Source organism: Cloeon dipterum, chromosome X (genome assembly GCF_949628265.1).
Source record: "Cloeon dipterum chromosome X, ieCloDipt1.1, whole genome shotgun sequence".
Classification (NCBI taxonomy): Eukaryota; Metazoa; Arthropoda; class Insecta; order Ephemeroptera; family Baetidae; genus Cloeon; species Cloeon dipterum.
In genome coordinates, this window is record NC_088790.1 from 15,434,043 (window position 1) to 15,459,992 (window position 25,950).

Here is a 25,950-nt window from a genome sequence, read left to right on the forward strand (position 1 = left end):
ATTAAATTGCACGTTAGATTCGCGCCGCGGTGAAAATAGTCGCTGACTCCATGGAGGGTTGCCAATTGTTACTTACGCTCGAGTTTCTTCTTAATTATCAAAAAGTGGCATGCAAGTTGCATCACAAATTTATAAACCGTTCATTTATTTCTCACTGAAATATTTTAAAAGGACTAATAATTAGAACAAAATAAAACATACTTTTTTAAAACGTTAATAGTATAATAATTATCTTTCTTCAGTAGAAACTGTGACAACCTCGCATGCTCCACCTTTATTCACATCTATAGACTCTATTTTTCACTGTAAACCAAATTAAATCCTGGTGTAATGAGGACATATTTCTAGACGCTTTGGTTAAAAATCCTTCCATTAAATTCATCAATTGCAGCCATCAGATGGGTACATGGAATTTTTACGTCAAGATGAGCTTCCTTACATTTGAAGCAAATCTTCACTCATTGGAAATGATAAATGAATTTTGGTCCTGTGAATTTTGCAGGGAAAAGGCGCATCGCTGGGAGGATGATTTTGCGCTGGTTCAAACCATTTTGTGATTTCTTAGCTCTAATTGTTCTTGGATAGACACTCACCTGAACTTATCAATTTGAAGAGTTTTATTTGGAAATACAAATTTTAATATTGCATATCTCTTGTTCTTCCAATAAAAAGTATATAAGTAAGTTCTGAAGCAAAATTCATAAATAACCTAATATTTTTTCATTTTTTTTAATGAGCTCAATTCAATACCACGTTCTTTCAAAGAACGTCATCCTTTTGTAATTCCCGCACTAGACGGAGATAAATTTTTAAAATTCCGCTGAAACGTCAATTTCATTCCGATTTATAAAAGAAAGAGGCGTTAGCGTTTTCTTTCCGATATAAACGCACACACATTTCGCGTCTTTTCTAACCGAATTTTCCCCGTCACTGACTCTCTTGTGACACTGGCACGAGAGCGTGTATGCAAAGAATGAGACGGAGCAGGCGAATAAGAGATTCCACACAATTAGCTCTAGGTCTGGCCCCTTTTACGTAATAGATAATGCGCGCGCTGCTGGAACTAGTGCCAAAAAAGCCAGGATGAATGAATTAGAAAACAGATTCTCGCACACAATCACCCCGCCGACGATAAATATTCCGACAATGAAACGTTTAGTCGCCTTTCAAACGACTTTCGCATTCGATATTCAATCCATCGGCTCTCAATCAGGCTTAATAAACTCTTTTAGGCTTGTAAAGTCAAACTAAAAGTGTCTCAGTACTGTTTTTAAACCCCTCTGAGTCAAGAACAAAATTCTAAGTGTGTATGACTCTTGATTTTATTTTTAACGTTTGTACTTTCGGTATTTTCCTTTTCAATTCTAGGAAGACAGGATTGTTTATTAGGATGAAGCACTGGTTTAATTGAAATAGTTCATCACGGAAGCAAAACTTGCTTTCCTCTTCCCCCAAAAAACGTTTTTAGACTCTGGTTAATAGATCTATTGAAAGATTCAAAATTCAAACACATTTTGAAATTACGAACTGTTTTAGCGCTTAATTTGACCGAAGTTGCCGCATAAGTTTCCTGGAAAATCAGCTCTCAAATTAGCACGGTTGATTTTCAAGATGTAGTTCCACTTTGCCTGCTAAAAATCGTGATTCATATCTCCCCATGGGGTTATTACAAACAACAAACTATTCGACTGATCACGATAGGAGGAATAAAATTAAAATACTCCCTCCCATTTTTCAAAGTATGTTTGCAACAAGTATTAATAAGAACAATAAAAAGCCTATTTATCGCCAATAAAGTTAATTAATGTCAATTCCAGTTTATTTAATTAATGGAAACAATTAGCAACAGGTACTAAAAGGCGCTGTAACATTGCATTTTCCTGTAACATCCCTGGCATGAAAAGCCAATAAAAGTGATCAATAAGTATTGCGAAAGATCGAAGTGACTCCATGTGCAGCTAATAAATCAAAGAATGTCGCAAGCAGTGCGGTGCAGCAATTTGCTCGCAGAAAATTGAGCAATGTCGCGTGCTAGCAGGCAATAATTGATACGTCTGCAAAATGTGTCAGTTTGGTGCGTTGGCTAGCCTGCTCCGCATCAATGAATGAGTTGCATAAAATTATGTTCCAAAGACAAAGAGAGATACTCCTGACGCCTCGTCTTGCGTGGCGCGCGTGAAGTGGAATGCAGTTTATGTGCAGTGTAGGCGGCCCCATTGGCCGAGGCAATAAATCGCGGATCAAGGCTGCTAAATGCCCATTGTTGCTGCCCTGACCGCTGCTTGCCCGCTCGCCGCCAACTAATCTAACTGCTCATTTTATTCAAACCATCACCACGCGCGCGAGATGAGATCGAGAGGCAATATCCGAATACATTGGCCTCTTTGAATAATAAAACGCTAAATTATCGCACGTGAATCATTGTTGCACTCCAGAAATAACGTTGTGGACGGGTTTCTCTTGACCAGATCTGGTTTGTTCAGATTCCGTTCAGCTAGATAATTATTATTATTATTTTCAATAACCAGCGTGTTACTTTCAACAGAGTCGAAGGAAACAGTGGTTAATTACGCTTCGGTAATTTAATCCTTTTTTCCTAGCTAAGCATTAGACGACAACTATGACAATTAAAAAATATTTTAAAAGGCAAACTGTTAAGTGGATGAGAACAGAAAATATTACGGAAATAATCATTCAAATCTTTACTTAAAAATACCCTTAAAAATTAGGAAATTAATAAAATGTTTGTGACTAAATTTTTAAAGCTGATCAAGCGGTGAGCACTCTCTCCCTGTTGTTAGTCAGGAATTTGTTTAATGAAAGGGCAAGTTTTCTCATAATTCGCACATAATGTTAGATAGATTGCGACGAGACATGGATTTCAAGCAGAAAAATCTTTTGATAATAAACAATTTAATTTTAAGAGAAATTTGGGAAAATCTGAAATCGGTTCTTATATTCGATTATTGCACACTGAAAAGACGAATTCGTCCTGGTCCCGGTAAAATTGCGCAACTTTCAACAACCAAACGCGAATTTCCATGTTGCAAGAAAAGGTCAACAATCAATTCGACAATGAAAATTTGGGTGTTTGTTGAACGTTGCGCAATTTTACCGGGACTAGGACGAATTGTTGCTTAATTTCACCAAAACAATATTTCAATGGATCACTTGCCAGAGCGAAAATGTAAAATGTTGTCCAATACTGTGTCCTCTCAAGATCAATAAATTCAAACAGGCTCGTTTGTTTGAATGCCTCTTTACATTCAAAATGCCAACTTTGAGGACGATATGCGAACAAATTATACATACTTAGATTGTCAGTGAAAAGATTAAAATTAACAGTATATATGTATGTTTACATTACAATGATTAAAAAAAGAGCCGGAACTAGCTGAAATGCAAAATGAGATATTTACATTCTTTTTCATTGAGCACTTCAATCCCCCAAGATTTTACTATTCCTTGAGGGGAAACGCCGTTAGTTTTCGTACCCACCACTTTATAATTACGATTTTAAGGCACTTTCACTCAGATTGACTCGATCCTGACGCTGTGCATTCAGCCCCCTTAAAACTATTTCTTAAAATGTGCTGGAAACAAAAATTATCTCAGCAAACAGCCATAGAAATGAAAGCAATTTTTTTAATTTGAAAAAATAGGGTTTCACGTTTCTCCGACGGTTGGCTGAACGAATTTTCGTGTCCAGCACATCTAAAGAAATCAATTTTAGGGCTGACAGCACTGCAACAGGATTGAGCCTTAAATCGCAATGGAGTGCATTCAAATCGAAAGTGATCGTTGGTGCCTGCTATCCAAACACTATGGTGTCTATGGTGCATTCGAAACTGGTGAACTAATCATTTAAGAATTTAAACGCATGCAGCCAATTTTTTAGAAATGTCCAGTTATTTGGTTTCTATGCCAATTTTCACCCGTAAACCTTTTAATTTTTATTTATATATTGGACTAACATTTCGGCTATCTCTTGATTGCCGACGTTTTAGCGACCTGGTCGCTTTTTCAAGTGCCTTTTCACTCTTTTTTAATGTATATTTTGATGTATAATTTGGTGTAAGAGGAGTAAAAAAAATCCCGTAATAAGCACTGATTTTTTTAAAAACAGTAGAGGGTTTGAAATTTAAGACGATCGAATATTTTTTGCAAGTCTGATTTTCTTCTTGACATCAAACGAAAAAAGCGAGCGCCCCTCTGAAACCACCAAATAACGTCTAAATTGCCCTAGAACTCTCATCAAAACTTAACATTTTCTTGAAATCGTTTAATTTACTGGTGCGATAATTAAATTCTTCCAAGAGTCTTATTTTTTAGATTTTTTGCAGTTTTATTAGGTATAAAAGTTGAATATTTACTGTAGTCGCTTTTATTTCAATCGGCTCACGTGGATTAAATAATACAATTTGCAGCTCACGTGGCGCAAATAAAATGGATAATAATTTTCGATTCGGGGCAAAAGTCACATGACAAGAGTGTCTCTCGATATTCAAATGCACAGAGCGCGCGGCGCGGTGCTGTGTCGTTGCTACAAAACAACAATATACGCGTCCTCGCGGCGTGTTGTGTGTGAGTGTTTGTATATAGGTATGCGCCATCGGAGTGCGATTAATTCATGTCATATGAATGTACCTGGCGGAGCAGTTCATGTGTTCGGAATGCAAAATTCAAAAAAGCTTTCATACATATGATTATCGCATTGTGCACCGCGCGTGCACAATGAATTATTGATTACGCCGCCTTAAAAGCGACCATCCTTTCGACTCGGGCGTTTTCGTGAAAGGTCTCTCTCGACAATATTTCACGCAGAGATGCACACCGAATTAGAAATCAGACGGTTTTTCTTCAAACCTTCTAAAGCGCCCAATTGCATGCACTGCACACTCACGTACGTATTTCTCGCAGCGCAGAAATAAAATATATAAATAAATTTATATGTATCGGCTTCTCAGAAGTCGGCCTTTGCTTTTTCTGCACACTATGCTAAAGGTCGGTTTCTCTTCCTGACGCAAGCTGCCAAATCTGCAGAAAACTGGACATTAACAGGGACAGTTATTTTTCTACTTTTAGATAAAAAAAATGTTGAATGAGGATTTATACTGCAAAACTCCGGAAAATCCTTGTTGCCAATGCTGAAACTAATCTTTAATAATCAGCCAAACCCGGTAACTTTTTGAGAAAAGTGGCTGAAAAGTGAGCAAGCTTTTCAAATGGTGATGACTGTCTCCCTACTGGAGATCTATTTTTATTTCACAGCAAAGATTTTCCCCAAAAAGTGTCATAACTCATTGGATAGCTCTCGACGAGAGGATCTGGAGAAAATTGACGAAATTTTAACTGTAACAAAAGGTTCTATTTCGATTGTTAAACTTTGTAGAATATAGTATTGTTAATAATACAATTAGACCAACTTCTTTTTTAGCCAACAATTGTCATAGTAGTAATATGTAGTTTCCGATTGTCCATGATTGCTCTGATATTACTGACCGTTTTAATCAGAGGGTCTGACGGTTTATAGACAGTTTTTGGTGATTATAAACCTGACTTTAAAAGGTATTAAAATTGCGTGATTCAAGCTCAGTTTACGGGGTTCCGTTTCAAATAAATTGAAATCTCGTTTTTCAATTCCTCAGAATATGAGCAGTATATTTGTATTGTTTAAATCTGCTCACAATCAGTGTGAATGGACTTGTACACATGGTAACAAGATTGGTCGTTTCGTGGTGCAGCCCAAAACAAGCGCGCAGAGCACAAGGAGGAGCTCTGATTTTTAATCAAGAACTGATTTTTATTCCAATATAACACGACAGGGCGTCGCATATTCTGGATTTATTGTTATTATTTAGAAAATATTGTGTGTGTGTTGGTATTATAATAAAGCTGCGCGCGCTCGCGATATACACACAAGAAAATGATGCTGCTCTTTTGCCATTGTCTGCTCGCTCGCTGGCTCGCTCTCAGTCAGCTTGGGGTCACATTCTTCTTGACTGATTCTGACCACACCTAAGAGCAACAGCAGCAAAATGCTGTTCCAACCTGCATCCACCGAGGGAGCAGCCGTGTCTTTAAAAAATACGTATATTAACAAACCGACAAGTGCACTTTTCTTGCCGCCTGCGGACGAAATTAAAAAGTAAACAAGTATTTTTGCACATCCACCCAACTGCTAACCATTCTGCTCGCACGGAAGATTTATATTATGTCTTTTAAAAAGGTAAAAATAATAAAGGAGCAAAGAGATTCAGAACTTTCGATTAATGAACTAAAACAAGTCTGTCTTAAAATTGAAAAGCTTTTTATTGAATAACACAATCAACAAAAGAGTCCCTTTGTCTCAAGCTAGAAATTTAATAAAACAAAAAATATAGTAAAAAACTGTAGTTAATATTTTTTGTTTACGTTGTAAAAAGCAAAATTAAATTGATAAATTCGACATGTTTTCTGGTTTGAGAAATAGTTTTACTCCAAATTGCGCAACGGACTCGGCTGGTGTGGCTACTTGACACTCTCCACGGCAGGCGTCTGAAAGGAGCAGCGAGTGACAATTCTTTTTAGCCGCGCGCGCGAAGTAAGTGTATGTATACGAGGCAGCTAATGGCACGAAAGGAAAAGTTGTAATTAGCGCCGCGCCGAGCTGAACAACACACAGGAGCGAGCAGCTCGTTTTAATATAAGCGCGGAGTTATCTCTCGCCTCCAGTTTGACGAGTTTTATAAAAATTATTCTTATTTATATCGCGCGTCTCGGCAATGCCTGATATTAATGTGTAATAAGCAAACGTGACCTTGCAGCGCCTGCCGAGTGAAAAAATGCAAATGGATTTATTTATAAATGCGTCGAGATGCAGGGAAACCAACAGCAAGCGCTCTCGGTGCGATGCGAAATATTCGCTGCGCTTTTGGGACGCGATTTCCGCCGACTGGTCAGTTCGAAAATCGAGCTGGACCGGACACGCAGTCGTTCGCGGCGGAAAATTTGCATAAAAGCGCAATAAACAGAGTCCACGCTGACCAGGTGCTCACTCTGCGTCTCTCTGCTTTCAATCTGGACGCGCAAAGTTGACCAATAAACAGCACATACGCTTTTCAAGCAGGGAATATAATTACTTTTACATCCAGCGCGAGATGCCTTGTTAGTCACTCAGTCAGTCAGTCGGTGGCGAACTGCAAAACAAGCTTGTGCGCACGAGAACACGAATTTTAAACACGTCTCCTGATAACCACACTCTCGATTTGCACCTCAGGTGAGAGGTAAATCTCATTATTCGCCTGCACTCGCATCATTTCCCACGATTTTCTTTCTTCGTATACGTAAAGTGGATTGGTAAAATTGTTTTCCTCGTGGTTAATTGATTAAAATTATTTTTTGAGCATTTTGTGTTGAGCAAATGTAAAATTGGCAACATGCAATTGACTTAGTTAACTGTTAATTTCGTCTGGTGGTCTGCTGTCTCGGGAAATTCCAAATAAAACTGTACTACAAATTTTAAAGCACCAGTGTGTTTCCACCGGAAATGTTGATAGGGTCTGATATTTTTTAAATTTGCATTTCGGCATATTTTGATTTTTGGTATGCTATTCAGGGTCTTTTAAAGGTGTGGAAATAAATAGGTTGAAGGAAAAGAGTATGGTGCAAAACATATTAGAAGTCATCTAGTAGAAATATACATATTTTATATTTAAGATTACTATCTTTTTTAAATCTCTCGTAATTTAAATTTACAATATTATGTTCTTAAACAAACGTTTTATACAGGTTTAAAAAATGTAATTTAAATTTATCTCGTAGATTACTATATTTTTTGTTAATATATCTTTATATTTGTTTATTTTGTTGCATTACATGTGGTGTTACGTTAAATATAAATTAAATCTAGGTTACCAAACCCAAATGCCCAAATCTATATTAATATTTTTCGGGAATGTGAAGCGGATAGGATTTAACTCCGGATCTCCTGTGATCACTAAACTTTCCCTTCAAACTTGGTTATTTCAACACCTCTTTAACAAAAAACCGGGGTGGAGCTCAAATGGAAAATTGGAGAGAATTAACCGACTATATCGTGAACACACATATTCCAAATTTAATTTTCATGGATTTTATTCAAGTCGATCTATTAGCAATGTTGAAATATTTTCATCATTCCTTTTTTACTCAAACATACTAAGCAATTTTTTGGGAACAAATTTAAATGTTCAATCAACAATTCCTAATTATTAACTGAACAAGCAAAAAAGAGTAAAATAATGCTTCGTTCTTGATTTTTATGAGGTATGCTACCCACTATATCGACACGTTTTGCAGTGTAATTTCCTCCTGCGACAAATTTGTTGATGTGAAAAGACGCGACACGATAACAAAACTCGATCTGAGCGCGTGTGTGTATCAAAAAAACACACCGACCGCTTTTGCGGATCATTTAACAAACTTTTTTGGACGGGTCTCCGCCTTATTATTATATTGCAAACTTGAGCGACAAACTTGTGCTCCTTCTTCCTCATTCTGCTCTTTTCTTCACTCGTTGACGTCGGGAGCACCAGTCTTTTTTTCTCGGGTCTCTCTCTCTCTCTCTCTCTCTCTCTCTCTCTCTCTCTCTCTCGTCGTTCGAGCTTGTTTTGATATGATTGAAGCACTTTTTCAAACAAGCATATCGCGCGACAAGGGAAAATTACGCTGGAAGAGCAGCGCAAAAATAGGACCAACAAAGGCTTGGAAAATTAGTGAACTGTGGGAAGTTTATATGTCATCATAGCATCATAGGGGCAAGATTATATATTAGGTAAAAGTATAAGCGCTTCGCTCTTTAATGTTGAGCAATTTGCCAAACTGGCTATCGAATATTTTTTTCTGATCGCAACGATGTTTGGACGATCAAATGATTATGAATTTTAAGCACAATGTGACACATTTTGAAATGGATTTTACGATTATTTCAATGAAACCATTTTACAATTATTTGATCCAATCGAATATTTCTGCAAAGAAAGTTAAACGAAAGTTTCAACCTCAATTTCCCCCGCTTTTCGACACGTTCTACGTCTTTTTAATTTTCCGGAAAACCACACCCCCAAAATTCCTGCGAGCTACGCTCTCTTCCAGTGGTCACTGTTCACGTTCACAACAAAACAGGTGAAAGTGTTTTATGACAAACAATGCAAAACCGTACGAAAGTTCAGTATTTTCCAGTGGTTTCCTAGTTGCAATCGATTATTTATTATTTTACCGGAAAAGAAACACAATTTGTGTTTACTGATGGCATTTGGCAAAATAAGTGAAATTCTGAATTTTTTTAACATCCCGCACAACGCTTTGAATGTATTTGAACGATAAATTGATACACTTTTTGGCAATTTGATTTTCTCTTAGGAGATCGAGCAGAATAAGCAAATGCACTCCTCATTTGACTTACATAAAAACTGCAACCTGTACAACAAGATATTCGCGACAGGGAAAACAAGAAAAAAAGTCTATTTGAAAAATCAGGTCCTCACCAAGTTTTATACAGCTTTTTTTTATATAAAATTTTAATAATTATTAAATAAAATTAAAACAAGTTGTTGATTTATAAAATTGATTTTTATATTGTAACATAATAATAGTTTTATTATAAATATTTTTTTGCATTAAATATAACACATTTTTTTTAATTTTAACTCACAACTGTTTCGTTTTTCTTATAATTTTATATATATATTATTTAATATCAATTATTTATCAAATAAATATATTAACAACACGCTTATCTTAAAGTTAAAATTCATAATAATTAATTTTCGACAATCTGTATTCGTAGTGTCTGACCAAATTACTTAATTATATCATAGATCATCTTTCTCTGAATAGAATAGATTGAATTGTGATGCGTGCTTCCTATGATGTTTTATTAACTTAAACATTAAATTCCTTGAATAATTCTGATTTACTGTATATTTTGTTTCAAAATTGCTGCGTTAATTAAAAAATGTTTTCAAACTTATTCAAACGGCTGGTGCTGCATTTTATTTCTAAACGGTGAGCCTAATCTCCCTTTCCAAAAAATGGTATTTATTGAATACATCAGGATTTCCTGCCTATGAAAAGTAAAGCTAAAACTTTTTGATGCCGCGCGCGGTAAAGGTACAAAAATAGCCAGCAAACGTCAGTGGCAATAACAAAAATTCATCTGGTGTGCCGAGCAAAGAGAGACTTTTTATTTGAGCCACTCTTCCGCAGCTATAAAAGAAGTAAAAGAGAGGAAAATAATATCTGGACCTTGCTAATCTTTAATCCGATGATACGAGAGCGAGAGAGAAACTAGAGAGAGAAACTAGAGAGAGAAAGAGAGAGAGCTTCTGCTGCTTCTGTTTGCGCTCGCTCGCTCCTTAAAAATTATTTCGGTCCAGACTGGCTGCTGCGATGCGTATAAGTAATAATATTACTCCTTCGGATACTTGTCGGCCGCCGCTGCGCTGCCTCGCTCGCATAAAAGACAATAAGGGCCGGGGCGAAAGCGGCACGCTCGTAAAAAAGACGGAGAGCGAAGCTAGCCTAGCCGCTAGCTTTTCCGCTTTTCCGCCGGCCTTCTCCAGCAGCGCACATAATACGCCCAGACTTCATAACTAAACATTCTGGGGGACTTTTCCGCCATTCACATGCATACAAACACGACACACATGTATATCAACTTGAGAGAGCGGCTTCTCTTTCTCTCGTTCGTACAAATTCTCGATACGATTCTTTCTGACACTTTCAATTGTGCAATTCTCTGTGTTGCAGACTGACGAATAGAGAATGTGTGACTGCAAAAGGCCAACCGCACCAACTGTATTATGAATCTGCACAGCACCAACTTCAGCCTCCGAAAGACTAAATGGCAGCCTGTAGTTCAGTGGTGAGTACAAATAATAAATTGGGGAAAAAATCATTTCAGAAAGTTCTTCCACAAGATCTTATTGAGCAGCTGAAAGTTTTACATAAGTGTATTTTTATTAAATTTCTGTACCTCTCAATCTACAACCGAAGAAACACCTAGATTCAATTTTACTTTTAAGTAAATTATCACAATTAAAATAACGCTCTACAGGTGATGTAGTATAGTTTGAGAGCGGTTTCAACGAGTAGTCTGCATGTAGTTGGATAAACGTTGAGGGATCGTATTCATTGCAGGCAAATATTGATGCAAAATGAACGTATTTTTTTACCTAAATTTGAATTCTTTACGGTTGAAATAGCAAAAATAATTCCGTGAAATTCTTACGTTTTGGTCAAAGTTTTTATTTAAATTATACTTTTCTTAGGGCATGTTGCAACGAATGCACGAAAGGTGTAAACGATCCTCTTGCGCATTACGCGTGGAGGGTGCTGGGTATTTCGATTAAAATTTACTCTGAGGGGAAAAATTACGAAATGAAGAAGCGACTGCCAAGAAATTGAAGTTAATTGCAGCAAATTGCTATTAATGGCTGCGCGAGAAAGATAAATTTCCACGATTCTGTCAAAAATGGCCGCGCACAATTTATTGCCGCTCTTGTTTTTGCCTCAATCTCGCGGAGCAAACGAGCGCAAAATGAATGGGCCGCTCGCTTTCTTTCTTCTCGTCCTTTTTATCATCTGCTGCCTGCTTTTGCTTTGGACGCCGAGAAAGAGAGAGAGAGAGAGAGAGAGAGAGAGAGAGAGAGAGAGAGAGAGAAGTGGCGGCAAAGGAGGACAAGTCGAGCAACGCATCCACCGCAGCCGCTTTAATTTTTTCCCCTTAATTACGCTTCGACGGCAATTTATGTTCCTCTCGGCGCGATCATCATTAATAAACTACCGCGCGAGTGTGTACCTTTTGGTTCCCACAATCGAATAAAAACGGCAAAAGAGGGAACTACCACACCGCTGCGCCCCGGCATTTTTTCCTATCGCGCACTTCTTCTTTTCTCGCGCTTAAAGCAAATTTACCGACCAATCGACGCCACTCTCTGTGGATCGGCGCAAAATTCCAGCTCCTTTTGCTCGAGTTGTCAGTCGACGCATTCTGCCAATTAACTTTACAAAAAGCTCTCCTGATTCTATAGGAAAAATGAGTTCATGGTTTTGCACAAATTCAGCTGAAAAGAGTTTCGTTAATTCTGCTCGGCTTTCCTCAATTTTAAGCTAAATATAAGTTATTTTGTGAAACTATCAAATGTATTTAAAAAGGTATGTTTGTTTTTTTGAAAGCACAAGAACAAAAGATAAATGGCTTTTTTAAACAGTTTTGGTCGGAATAAATATCTACTTTACCTAATTCGACCCACAAGAATCGATTATTGTGTTAAGAAACTTGTAAAAATTGCTACACATTTTACTTTAGGATTATAATTTTTGGAATTTCGATTTCCTTTTTAAATGGTCCGGCCATTTTTTTAAAAACTATCCTGAAAATCTTCACCCAAAATGTATGCTAAAAACAAACTATTAGGATGAGAGAATAACAACTAAAACAAAGCAGCAGCAAGAAAAAAGCTAACTAAACTGTTCGACCAGTCCTGCAAAATATCGAGCTTCAAATATTTGTGCTGGTGATAAGAATACTTATTTCTTAATTCCAAATTAAAAATATAGCACAGTTGTGATATTTGGCGAGTTTTCCTAACGATTTTTAATGTTCTTTTTAAAAACGGTTCATGCTTTTTTTATTACAGTGTAATATAATTTTAATTGCCAGATAAATAATTTTAGGCCAAATACCACATTACGATCTGTTCTCTGAAGGCATTTTTGTGTACAGCAGGGGAAATTTTTTCTGTTCATTAGTCGCGTGGGATATTAGCGCGGACGAGATCGGAAACCAATTTTCGGATGCGGCGGGTGCGCTGAACCAAAGCGAAAATCGTCATCTATCGCTATCGCACGCGGCCGGCGCCCCTCCCACGTGAGTAAATCTTTTGACTTTGCGTTAACGAGCGTCCCAAATGTCCTCGAGTACATTATCGACGGAGCGAGCGGCGGCAGGTGAGCAGGGACGGCTCTGAAATACGGCCGTCGACGTTTACAACACCACCGCCGCACGGGGCTCGTTAATTAGTTCGGGGGTGGAACTCCCTCTCCCGCGGTCCCATTGAACGCGCGTTTAGAGGGCTTTCCTTGCGATTTATAAGCGCATAATGTAGCCCGGAAAAGTCTGCTTCAGCGACTCGTAAATTAAATTGTACTTGAGGCTTTCTCAAAACTCGCCTTCGCCACTTTTTATTCGACTGCGCTCCGATATGCCTCGATTTTATTAGCCTATCCCACTTTATGGCAAATAACGAACTCCTCGAATTTTTACTGAAAAATAACGAAAATATATTTTTTTTTAATTTAAAATCTCTTCTGGAACGCTAACCTTATGAGTATTAAGGGACTGACTGATTTCAGAAAAAAATAAAAAAAAAATTGGTTAATCGTGTACTTTGTTTAGCCGTTTTAAACGGTCTTATTGCACAATTTTTACTTGTTGTGTAGTATTCGTCTCTGTATCAATTTTAAAATAAAAGATTTCAACATTGTTAAATGTTTCCAGAAATTCTTCGTTTGTTTTTAAGTGCTTATTTATATTTTGTTTGAACCCAGTCATGTTTATCCCCCTCAAAGAAATCATATTGTGTTGCAAATTAACTGCAAAACGACGACATATGTTGTTCCTTCAGTCGTCAAACGGTCGTTTCGTTTAAATGCGATTCTCAACCGTGGGTGTGCTAGTCGAACGACGACGCATCTGAAAATTCACACCATAAATCCGCCAAGGGTTATTTAAAAGCGGGTGAGGTTAAGTTTGAGCGTGCATGACTTCAATTAAATGCGACGAGACGATACTTGCTCGCTCTTAAGTAAGGAAACATGGCATTTTTCGCCCCATTATATTGTTGTTTTATTTTATTTTCAATAAGCGTTCCTGCTGAGAGGAGAGAGGAGGAGCGGATTTTCCCTAATTGTGTTGGTTGCGAGGAGCAAACAAAAACAACACAGAGGGCGTTTCCAGTAGAAATACTGCTTGAAAGAGTTGTACGTGAATCACGACCCAGCGTGAACAGTGACAAAAATTAAATTCACTCTTTTGCAAGTTTTGGTGGAAAAGCGGAAAATTGATCAAATAGAGACTCTTAATATTTCCGGAATGAGTAAATTTTCAACCGTTTTGTGTTATTTTACACGATTAAAAATGGAAAATTCTTACTTATTACTCGATTAAGTTTTTTGATATTAAATTTTATGAATTTCGTACATTTTTCCTAGAAGCATTGTAAGCCATTTCTTGCTGTAATTTTTATATTTTGACCTTAATTGTATGACTTTGGCGAGAATAAACAAAAATATATTAATGAATTGTTGCTGGAAATTTAGTTTCTTTTGGCTTACATCAGACAGCATATATCTAGTTGTAACATGTGCCGTGCCAATTAAATAATAAACAAAAACAATATAGCAGCTAAACAACGGTTGTTGTTATATTGCCTGTAAAACAGAACTTAAGTTTTTGCAGTTACAGGGTGCTAAATATTTTTTCAATGCTAAAGATTCAATTTACATGATAATTTACAAATTTTAATAATAAATCTTTTATTAAAAAAACACTCCTAATATTTATATATCTAAAAAACGTTGTACTGTAAAATTTCGAAGGTTTTGCGATTAGTACGTATTTTCCATGTCCCTGAAATACTGGGAAAATCACTTATAAAAAACTTAAAATCTTTTTCGACTTGCAATTTTTGGTATTTTGTCATGAGAAAAAATGAAGCAAATTCAATTTTAGAAAAAATGGGACAATCTTTGCTTTTTTTATTGGAAAAAATCTGGCTGAGGAAAAAACCAGACAGCCAATTGTGTGAACACTGCTTTTTTGTCCGTTTGAAATTTGTTTTGCATTTTCTTTTATTCATCGTTGTCGCCTTTTCTCGACAAAAACCAAAGGAATGATTGAAAATTCACAGTGCAGCATGCTCAATAAAAAGCCAAGGGTGAAATAAAGTAATTCCGAGTGCGTATTATTCTTTATTTGTGTACATAGTGCTCGCAGGCGTAAGCAGAGAAAAGATTAGCGCGAGAAGCATTTCGAGAAACGCGGCGCCACTTAATTAGCAACGCGCTCACGTCGCCGCTATGTGTGAATAATATAATGCCTAAGCGAAGATAGAGAGCGACGGGAGAATAAAAGCTACCTGTCCGCTGACCGGCCGGCGAAATGATAATGTGACCAGAGATATAGCTGTCGTGCGAAATAAAGTATCTGCCGTAACTGTGCGGTCGTGCTTCACATCTTTCCGCACAAATCATTTTATTTGTTTTCGCTCATTGTTTAACTTTTTGATTGGGTAGAGAGACGTAAAAACTCAGCTAAATTAATAAACAAAATAATTTATAATATTAAACCATATGAAATCATTTTGTTTGCTAACATTTGCTTTAAAAAATAAAACATTTATGTAAAAATTTACAATATAATATTTTAAGTTGTTACATAATTTATTTAATAATAGTTAAATTAAAATGAAATTATGCTATTAAATTAAATTTTGCTTGTTGCTTAGTACATTTTTTATATTTAAATTTGTAGCTCATTCTCAACTGTAAATAATGATATATGCGAGCTCCCTTACATTCTATTTATTGACACAAATCAAATACAGGCCGTAAGAAAAACTGAAACGCTGCTAAGAACCCACGTTGATTTACAAGCATTTTTTATATAATATGATCAATTGTTCTGCACATGAGTTAGTAATTAAAAAAATATTTATTTGTGAAGTTATTAGTATATTGATACGGTATAGGTACATAGTATTTTCAATATAACCAAATTAGCCATACAAATTTGGTGCAATTTTCCGGGTAATTTGTAAATTTAGAGATATGGTTCTCGGCGTTAAAAAAATGAAAACTATAAAGTACATAGAAAAAGACTGTTTAGAAAGCCTACAGTTTTCAAAATCAAGCCGAATTTTTAAACAAAGTAATTTTTACTTCCTACAATTGTCTCAAAATTAGCCTTTTTTATTTTTTTAGAAACAGCAAGCTAAAATGTCAAAAATAAAATTACTTTGTATACAATTCCGTATTGCTGAAAATGATAAATCGCAAAATCGTCACCATTTAGACAAGGTATTTTTTTTTTTTACCAACAATTTAAAGTCTTCACTTTTCGCGCCTCTCTTCCTCGTGCGTGTCGATAATGCGAAATTAGGCAGGCGAACCTGGCGAAACAAAAGCAGGTGCCTAATGAAATGAAGACGCCGCGAGGGTCAAAACGTGAAGAACAATCGGGAGCGTGAGGCGAAACCGCGTGTTTTTCGCCATTTCCACCGCCGCCCAGCACAGAGGCGTACATCACGACCTGCGCGAAACGATTTTATTATTCAAATCGTCGCCGGCGGCCGCACGATGCCACGCCATATGAATCCGGGCAAATAAAAAAATTAGTCAGGCCAGCGGAAATTGAAATTAAAATGTTGTGTAATGATCGCACCGCGCGCGCAAAAACCTCTCGACTCTCGGCATCGGCAGCAAACGGACGCACGCGGCTCTCTCGAGGTTGTTTTCGAGAGCCACACCAAACCATTAGGGGATTGTGTGTGGCTCCGAAAGCAGGGAGCCGGACTTGGTAAACAAGAAATTAATGCCGGCAATAGCAGATTCCTAGAAGCTTGAATGCTTTTTAGAAGAGTATACAGATGAAATCAAAATACTAGTCACAATTTAAGACATTAATGCAGCTATAGAAAATGTCCAACGAGGAAATTAATTTTGTAATTAATGTTGTATTTGAACCTATCTATTAGTTGTCTTAGTAAAATATTTTAAAAATAAATTAATAGCTAAGAAAAAAATAAATGTTAAAAATTGAATTTACTAAAGGTTTGGAAAAATACTATTCTGTGTATAAATATTTTTGTTATATTGATATTTTTGGGAATGAATTAATAAATGAGTTAATTAAATTAAACGTTTAAGTAGTGATATATTTATGCTGGATAGATATTACAAAAATATAATTTACTGTCTTAATATGGTGAGCTTATGTAGCACTAACTTTCTTTAAAAGAAATTTTCCAAGCTCTTAAGATATTGAAAGGTTTGAATAAATAGATGAAAGGTGGTCTGACTCCCTGTTATGTGGAATATGGTCTGGCTTTTTGCTGGTGCGCGAGAGAGTTCATGAAAAAATCATGAAGATCGCATCTCCGGAGTAATATTACTTCATTGTGCGCGCATTTTCATATTCATGAATTCAAAAAATGGCATGGAGCAAAGAAGAGAGCGAGAGAGAGAGAAGTGATATCAGCAAAAATTCGTCCACGCAGCAAAACAATTGCTCTGCGCGCGCTCTTATTTTCTCCAGGCCGAGCTTATATTCTTTTTCGGTGGCTCAAACGCACGACAAAAGGGCCTGAAGAGTAAAATGTAGCAGTAAAACTGTTTTCTGCCCGTCTATTTTACAGCACGCGCCACTCAAAATAATATGGCTTTATCATATAAATCTGCATGTAAATATTTTCGTCTGACACACGCGAGCACGCGCGAAATCTGCTTCTGCGACAGAGCAGGCTCTAATAAAATTGAAGCACTCGTAAAATGATCAATTTGATTTGATGAAACTTCAAGTGGCTCGCAGCGAAAGCACATGCGGCAAGAAATCCGCAAAACGGGAAGTCTTTAAGGGCAACTGTAGTGGAAAATCGCTTTTGTTTCGCATTTTTGTACGAATTTTTCTGCACATTTTCTGGCCTTAAATTGCCTATAGATAAAAAAACGTGTTTTAGGTATAAAATACCTATAAATCACATGAAAATATTTTAAAAATCGTTGTTTCTGTCGTGTTTCCTCTCGTGCATCGTGTATTAAACAAGTGTGGTTTATATCATTTGTTTTTAAGAATTAAAGAGAATGATCTAGCTTATAGCTTTTATCCTCTTATGGGAGATAAATTTTGCGCTAAAATTATTCTACATTTCTACACAGTTCATTTTTTGCTTCATTTCTCTAAAATTATGGCTAAAAATTTATCACAGCACTTTTCTGCGTGAAAATAGCTGTTCAAAGAGGCACGCATTAATCTTTTTCGGAGACGCAATCGTGTCGGTAGAGATCTGGTTTTCTCGCGTTTCTCAAGTCGGCGGCGGCCGTTATCGGCGGCATTTGAGCTAATTGAGTGCAATGTTGGTGTAAATTGCTGACATAAAAATAACGAGCCGCGTTGCAAGGCGAAGGCAATCTGCCGCCGCGTGCGATTCAAGGGGTGTGTTCCTTTTGTTCTAGAAATTGCCTCTCGCGCGTCGAGGAGAAATTGGCCCTAGATCTTACACCGCGCGCTGCAGAGTTTAATTTCGGCGCCGATGTAATCTCGACCGAAAAGGAAAAAAGGGTGTGCTTCTGGATTAATCAGTCTGATTGATTCCCGAGCGGAGAAAACAGCCACTGAAACTGCCTGCAATGGTTGGCTTGAATTAAATCTTGTCGGATGCCACCACGCTCAGCGACAGACATTTTTTCAAATCAATCGCATGCAAGGTCTTAAATCTGTGATTCTTGGAGAATGTTTGTGCAAGAGCCACGTCGTATTAATTTATAGCTATAAAGGCTTTGCGTATTTTTAATGTACTTGTTGTCAAGTAATGGACGTTAGTACATATCATGGAATGTAATAAAGCTTAAGCTTTTAAGCTGTTGTCAAAATCAACAATTTTGCCCCTTTTCACAGAAACAACCTCATTTCCCCCCGAATTGTTCCTGAATTGATTTTTTCAAGTATCACAACTTAGTATATTGAATTGGAGCGGATTGAAATTGCCTCTGTAATAATTCCAATTGGTTCATTACTTTCAGTGAAAAAGTCTATTTGGATAAAAATTTATTTATTTTCCAATCCAGTTAGTATAAATATTTATGCAATGAAATACTAAGTCAAAAAATGTTGTTGTTTTCCCTGTCAGACGCCGCAAATGTGAAAATGAGAACGCCTGTGCTTATAAAAAATTTTAAATGCACACATCTGTTGTAAACTTTCCTTTAATAAATTATTCATTCATTAAATTAAACTCGTATTGCAAAGATATATTTCATAACGGTTTCTAGTATTATTTAAATTGAACACTACAAAAGCACTATTCAGAGGCAAAACAGATCAATTTAAATTTTTAAACCATTGTCACGTGTGATTAAATGAAATGCCATCAAGCTTACTTTATATTCCAATTGAAAATTGCCTACTTTGAAAACTAAATTGGCATCCTGTCGTGCAGAGAGCGAAAGAAAGGCAGGCTGATCTGATTAATTAGATGGCCACTTTTGAGACAATATGATGTGGTGATAAAATCGACCTTGCCGAGCGACACACCAGGATGTGCGCTCGAAAATTTTTCACCTGGACTGCGATGCGTGGCATATTAATCGGCAGCAAGACATGTCGTCATCGCGCGAATCGTGCATCATTCATAGCGCGCCGTGTTACCATTAAAACGAGTGCGAGTGGAAATAAATACGCGAGTGATTCGATAGGTCGCTGATAACACAGCGCGCACAATTTATTTCAACTCCTTATTCTCGATTTGAATAAATTGCGCCGCGGCCGCCGCCGCCGACGCCACGAGTCCTCATTTGTCAGCAATTATAAATAATTCAACAGGAGCGTGACGCGAATTAGCATAAAAACGGAGGGAAATCGTAAAAATGCACTTTTCATGCGCTGCACATTAACTGCAACTATAAACTCTCTGGATGAAAATGTGTGAAATGTGAGCATAGAATTTTCACAAAATGACAAACGACGCTTGTCAATTTATGATACACATTGCGTTCTGAGACCTCGGACGCCGCCAGAATTACAGAAGCACGATGCCAATATCTATTTTATTGAGTTAGAAATAACCAAGAAAAACGGACATTGTGTGAATTAACAGTTAACTCATAATGTTGATTTGAATTTAAGGTATGAGAGGTAGGGATATCTTTTAGACGGCTCCATTTCACAAGTGCCAATTTAGATGATTTCAGACCGTCATCTTTCAGGTTGATTTAAATAAGCCAAACTTTGGCCAGAAGAAATTAATTGCAGGTTCCACGGTGTGTATAGCGAGCTGTTTTTCCCGTATTTCTAGAGTAATTTCCTGCTCAACTAGAAGCCGAAAAAATGAGCCAGACATTTCTGTAGAAATACGGTAAAAATAAAATTAAAAAGCTTGCTACACACCGCGGAAGCTGCATTTAATTCCTACCAAATATTTGAAATTTAATATCAATAAAAGTAGCACTAGAATTTTATTTTTAACAGCGACAATCGATTCCTGAATCACTCGGTTGAAAATTCGACACGACTTGATGAAAATCAGTAGATACGTAAAAAACCTTTCCTTTGGCGGTTCTTGGTTTGAAACGATGCAAAAAGTGCCACATGAACGAGAAAGTCCAATCAGTTCTCTTGATTGAACACATAGCGCTGGAGACCGAGACAGCCGCGCCACAGCGACAGCCAGCACAATCAAAAAGTCAGTTCAGACATCAGCTAGACTTTCCGCTTGATTCACTTGTGCTAGCTGTCACTGCGGCGTTGTCTTGAGCATAGCCAATCAGCTCCATTCACTGATTGGTCGCTGCCGTTCTTGTGGCACTTTTTGCAAGGTTCAGACCAAAAACCACAAAAGAATCTGTTTCTACTTTTCCACCGATTTTCGGCACATCATGTCAAATTTTTGACAGAGTAATATAGCTGCCTTACCTAATTCGACCCTCAGGAATTGACTGGCAGTGTCTAAAATGAAATTCCAGAGCTACTCTAAACATGCTTAAAATTATTATTTTTTTCAAAAAAAGAGCAATAACTGTTAAAGATGTATTGATTTTAGAATAATTTGTTACTCACAATTAATTGAAAATGTATTCGATGTTGGAACTATGCCCAACATGCGTAAGAATTTAAAATTCATTTCTGGAAAGTGTGTGTTTACTGACGTAAATGCAAAAGTTATGATTTATTGCTGAATGAATTATCAGTTCATTTGAATGCTATACGAAGTATTTATGCTAATCTTGTGTTCCCACTCAGCCAATCATGCAACTCTGTTGATTCACCTGCAGTTGTTGTCATAATTATTTATATCAGCAGATCAAAATATATTATGTTAAATAATTTCAATGAATCCTGTCGTGCTAATTTCCCCCAGTCAAAATACTGTATTTGGTTTTATAGGAAATAAGGCTTGCCGCCGGCAGCCCCTGCCCTTTTCAATTGCGCGGTGATCGAGGCGCGAGAAAAATGTAGGGTGTGATTACGGATGCGGTTTGTGCTCTACGCGGCGCGTATAATTTCGTAGTTTTCTACCGAGAAACGGCTGGCGAGGCATGAATTATTTGCCTCACACATCGGCCATAAAGAGCAGGGAGTGCCAAATCACCTGCGAACCGAGCGAACGAGTGAGTGTCCGCCGCGGTCAACGGAATACAAATGCAACTGGCATTGTTGGCGTGTGATTTCGTACTTTGAATAAATTGCCGTCGTCGCGGCCAGAGCGAGCGGTCGCTGCACCTCCACCATTCTACACGTACGCGTGTTTTCGTTTGTGCGCCACTCCGCGAGTGAGTGAGCGAGCGATCTGGTCAGCAGCAAATAATAATACATATATGAAATAAAAGAAGCTCGCTGCTTTGGGACCGTGAGAAAGACGAGAGGCTGACATTTTCGCTCTACGTGAGCCAGCGGTACAAAATGAGCTATTGACGGCATATCAATGAGTGTTTGTGCGCTCACTCGCGCAAGGCTCAATTCACTCACCGCGACCAAGTGATTCACGTCGCCTCCGCGGCTTTGGGAAATCCTAGACTTTTTAGGACGGGTCACCTCAATCGCTTTCGCGAGGTCAATACTCCATCTTGAATCAATTTGTTTGACAATCCCTAATTCACGTTCGTGGAAATGGCTTCTTCAATGCTTAATGGTAGGATCCCCCCATGCAAATAAGGTTTTCAAAGTAATACTTGACTGATTCAGAGTGCCCCGAAATTAGGGGAAAATGTTGGCAATACCTCTAAATGGTGTTAGACAAAGCAATAACAAGTCCAGGTTTGAATTTCTGATGGCGAAAAATATGAATTAGCACCAAGACCGTCATTTTTTCGCGCGTAGCCCAGAAAGTCACTCCCGGAGGCAGGAGGTGAGTTCCAACCCCCAACTGCTGCCTCTGAAAAATTATGATTAATCATTCTAACAAAATATCTACTCGAAATCTGGCCAAAATTAAGTGAATTTATGTTTGGGGATGCAAAAAAGTCTAAAAACCAAAGCTTTTGTAATTTAGCAATGTTAAAATTTGAAAAATAATGAGAGTTTAGAAAATGAAATTTTCAGATGTTATTTTTTTCCATTGCTTTCCATCTTAAGATTATTCACACATGATTTTGCACATTTTAAGAGCAAACTTTTGTCGGTACTTTGAAGTTTGAAAGCGCTTGCTGAAATTTGATTGTTGGCGATCACCATTAATTTAATCCTGAAAAGCAGTTTTCACTCAACATTTTACTGTAAACCGATTTGTTTTATTTACAAAATGGTGAAAAATATTCACAATAGTTGTAGGTCAGGGGAGTTTTAAGAAATTTTCAAATACTTTTAAAAAAAAGTGTATCTTTTTAATCAAATAAATGAATCATAAATTTTCCAATGGCCTAATAAGCGAGCCATTTTCATGTCCAGAAATAAATAAATTTAACATGGAAATATTAAAACAATTTTTGAACTCTGTAGGACAAATTTTGCTTCGTTGAAGCTACATCATTAACCTAATACTCTGAATTTTCCCTATTCTGCTGATACCATTTTTTTATAATAAAATAGCCAAATTCCAAAAATCCCAAAATTTGTAACCATACAACTTTGAGAGTTTGTCCCTCAACACAAAAAATCAGTGAAACGATTAAAATGAATTGATCATTTCCTCAATTTACGGAAAATTTGATCGCAGGGAAAAGCAATAGTATGATTTTAGTGAAATTGAAATAAATTATTACTGAAAGAAATTGTTTACACTGGAAAATAATTATAATTCATCTTGATTAATTAATTTATTTATGAACAACAAATGGAGCAGTTTGAACTGGGCCGTTGGGGGTGCACATTTGAGACTGAAACTCGTTTGCTGCCTTCGCCGACTCTGTCGTCTGGAAATCAGGAAGCACCCTATTAGTTTTGCTCCAGTGTGTCTCGCTCATTCGCTCCCCTTGGCGTCGCCGAGTTATGCAACCGGGACGCCGGGGCCGACCGGCAGTTTGCCTAGCGAGGGGAAGCGAGGGCGCTGTGCTGCTCTGCTCTGCTCTCTCCGCTCCTCCGCACTGTACTGATTTCATCAACTGATCTGATAACGAACCGACGAGACGAGAGAGCGAGCGGGTGAACGCAACTTGGGCCATAACACACATAAAATTTGCTCTCAGCAGCTTTTTGTTTGCCCCGAGATTTGATGCGAGAGGCCCACTCCACTTTATTAGCACGCGTTTTCAGCCCGGAGAAATTGGATTTTTTCGCTCAGACAAATCAATTTCGGCTGCAGCTTCTCCGCTCCTCCAGAGCACACACTCGAATATTGACTCCAAAAATATGAAATGCACTGCTATGCATTTTTCCTATTCTTTCATAAACGACCTGATGAGACGATGTTTAGGTTCAAACTTCATATCTTGGGGTGAGTACTATTTAAGGTCACAACTGTCAATTTTTTCGATTCATCCGATTTTATCCATATTTATCAGGATTCCTGACACAAACTTTCTGATTAAAATAATCAAATATATGTATTTATGTAAAGGTCCTAATTATGAAAGTTTGCCTACCACGCCCTCTTTTCCCGACAATCTGCATACCTATCCTATACCTAATCGCCCCATTTCCAAAATTTCTATGAATTTTACAACTCATACCAAATGCGCTTTTTGAGGTTCATTTTGCAATGAAGTTTCTCGAAACTGAATTCAAATTTTGTGATAAGGTTGCTATTGCTGGAAATGTTAGGACAGTTTTTTTCGACAAAAATACGACTATTTTTTTAGTTTTGTAATTTTTCCAGCTACAGAAATGATTTAGATGGTTTTGGACTTCAAAGTCTGTATAAATAGCACAAAACTGGATAATTATTTTTTTACTTTCATGAGCAATTCTTAATACATTAGTTTTGCTTCATATAATATGGCACACATTTGAAAATAAGCTCAAAAGCAGGTTTGACTGAAAAAAGTTAATCTTTTAGAGCTCTGAGGGGATTCCTGTGGTGCCGGCGAATAAGTCATAAGCCGCAGTGCAGTTGCCGCGAGTCATTCACTCCTATACCGCGTGCGCTTTTTAACCCTTCAACGTGTTATTTTTTCCCAACGCGTGCACACACGAGACGACGGATGAATAGAAAAAGAAATAGCCCCCGGAATGAAGACGTGGACTGGGGGGAAATTATTTTTACGCGCTCCCCGTTAAAAATAAATAAGATGCTGCTAGCTGGAGAGAGAGAGAGAGAGACACACACACATACATCAGCGAAAACACAACTTTGACTGCCTGCTTTAGGAATAATATAATTTGATTCAGTTTATTTGGGCAGTATAGTGGACATTACTTATTTATTAATTTATTTTTAATATATACTGATTGAGAAGTGATTTAAGGAATTTGCAAGATAGTTGGAATTAGTACGATAATATTGACATTGAAGGTCACTCTAGGATTTATTTTTAGAAGATATAAATCAGTTTTCGACTGTTAAATGCAGCTCTTTTTCTTGGAATATTAAAACTTAACAGAAAAATTCACACAAAATTCAGCTCCAAATTTACAAAAGGAAAAATTAATAGATCTTTAAAAAAAAATTGATGCAAAAATTTCACGCTAAAATATTTAGTGACTGTTTAATATTATGGTTTGAGACTGTGCGTGCCTTTTACTCGCCAAGAAAACGAGTTTTGTCATTTATAATGCATCAATTTTTCGGAACAGGTTAAATTAATATTTTTTATTTTAAATCTAATGTTGCATTTTATGTAAATTTTAAGCTAGTATGAGTAGTAATAAGACGATGGCTAATTTAAACGAGAAATGGCCAATTTACTTTTCTTTGAACAATATTGTTGCTCTACGTCTGAAACTCAATAAAAAAATGTTTAGCTCCAACAAAATTCATGGGGAATAAACTATTGATATTTAGCATCCTGCGTACAACATGAGAAGCAAATATATCTTAATAAAAACTGCAAAACAATGCTTTCTAAGAAATTTTAGAATATATATGATTAAATTGCAGATCGGCAAAGTTTTTTACCCTACGCATCACCACATCCAAAGGAAAACAACAAAATTAATAGATCGTTAATAGGAAACAGAAAAAATCAGTCAGTCAATGGATATTATGTTGAGGAAACTATTATTTGACCGAGTTTTAATGCGACACTGCATACCAAAATTCTATAAAACATAATTTTTTGGCATAAAGTTGGTTCTCAGAAGTAATTTTTATCAGTGCATTTCAGCTCAAGATAAATTGATCATTGCAAATTTGGAGTAAACAGGATATTGAAATGACTTAAAAATTCTTCATACATTTGTCAATGGTTTAAACAAGTCATTTTTACGATCAGAAAATTAAAGGTAAAATAATCTTAGTATCTACTGACCTGCATTTTCTCGACGAATTGTCATGAATTTTAGCAAAATGTACGTAAAAGAGCTATCGTCTAGAAACTACCCTGACATTTTCTAGTGGTATTTTCTAGAAAAACTGATCAGAGAGTTATGTTGGGCCCACTTCGGCTTTGTCCTCCTGGTTAGACTTTAAGCTAACTTGTTTACCTCAAGTTTCGCCCTATCTCAAAAAAGCTTGACTTTGATTGTGATACATTAAATCTATAAATCTATTTATGGCTGCTTGTGAGAATACACAAACATAATAGTGAACCCTGAGTGAGACCGAAAATGGCTTATCCGAG

The 25,950-nt window shown here is 37.0% G+C and overlaps 1 protein-coding gene across 3 annotated transcripts in view; it reads left to right on the plus strand.

Annotated features, from left to right (window-relative positions):
* The window catches only part of NfI (Nuclear factor I), a 100,430-nt gene that overhangs the window by 18,070 nt on the left and 56,410 nt on the right, over positions 1 to 25,950 (plus strand). Inside the window, exons 1-2 of one of the 3 annotated variants that reach the window (XM_065496179.1) lie at positions 7,139 to 7,258; positions 10,771 to 10,885. In XM_065496179.1, coding sequence (XP_065352251.1) covers positions 10,865 to 10,885 — 21 coding nt within the window. In that variant the 5' untranslated portion in view covers positions 7,139 to 7,258; positions 10,771 to 10,864. Of the gene's footprint in view, positions 1 to 7,138; positions 7,266 to 10,770; positions 10,886 to 25,950 lie in introns of those variants that run through there. The other 2 variants (XM_065496180.1, XM_065496178.1) reach the window with 2 other exon arrangements.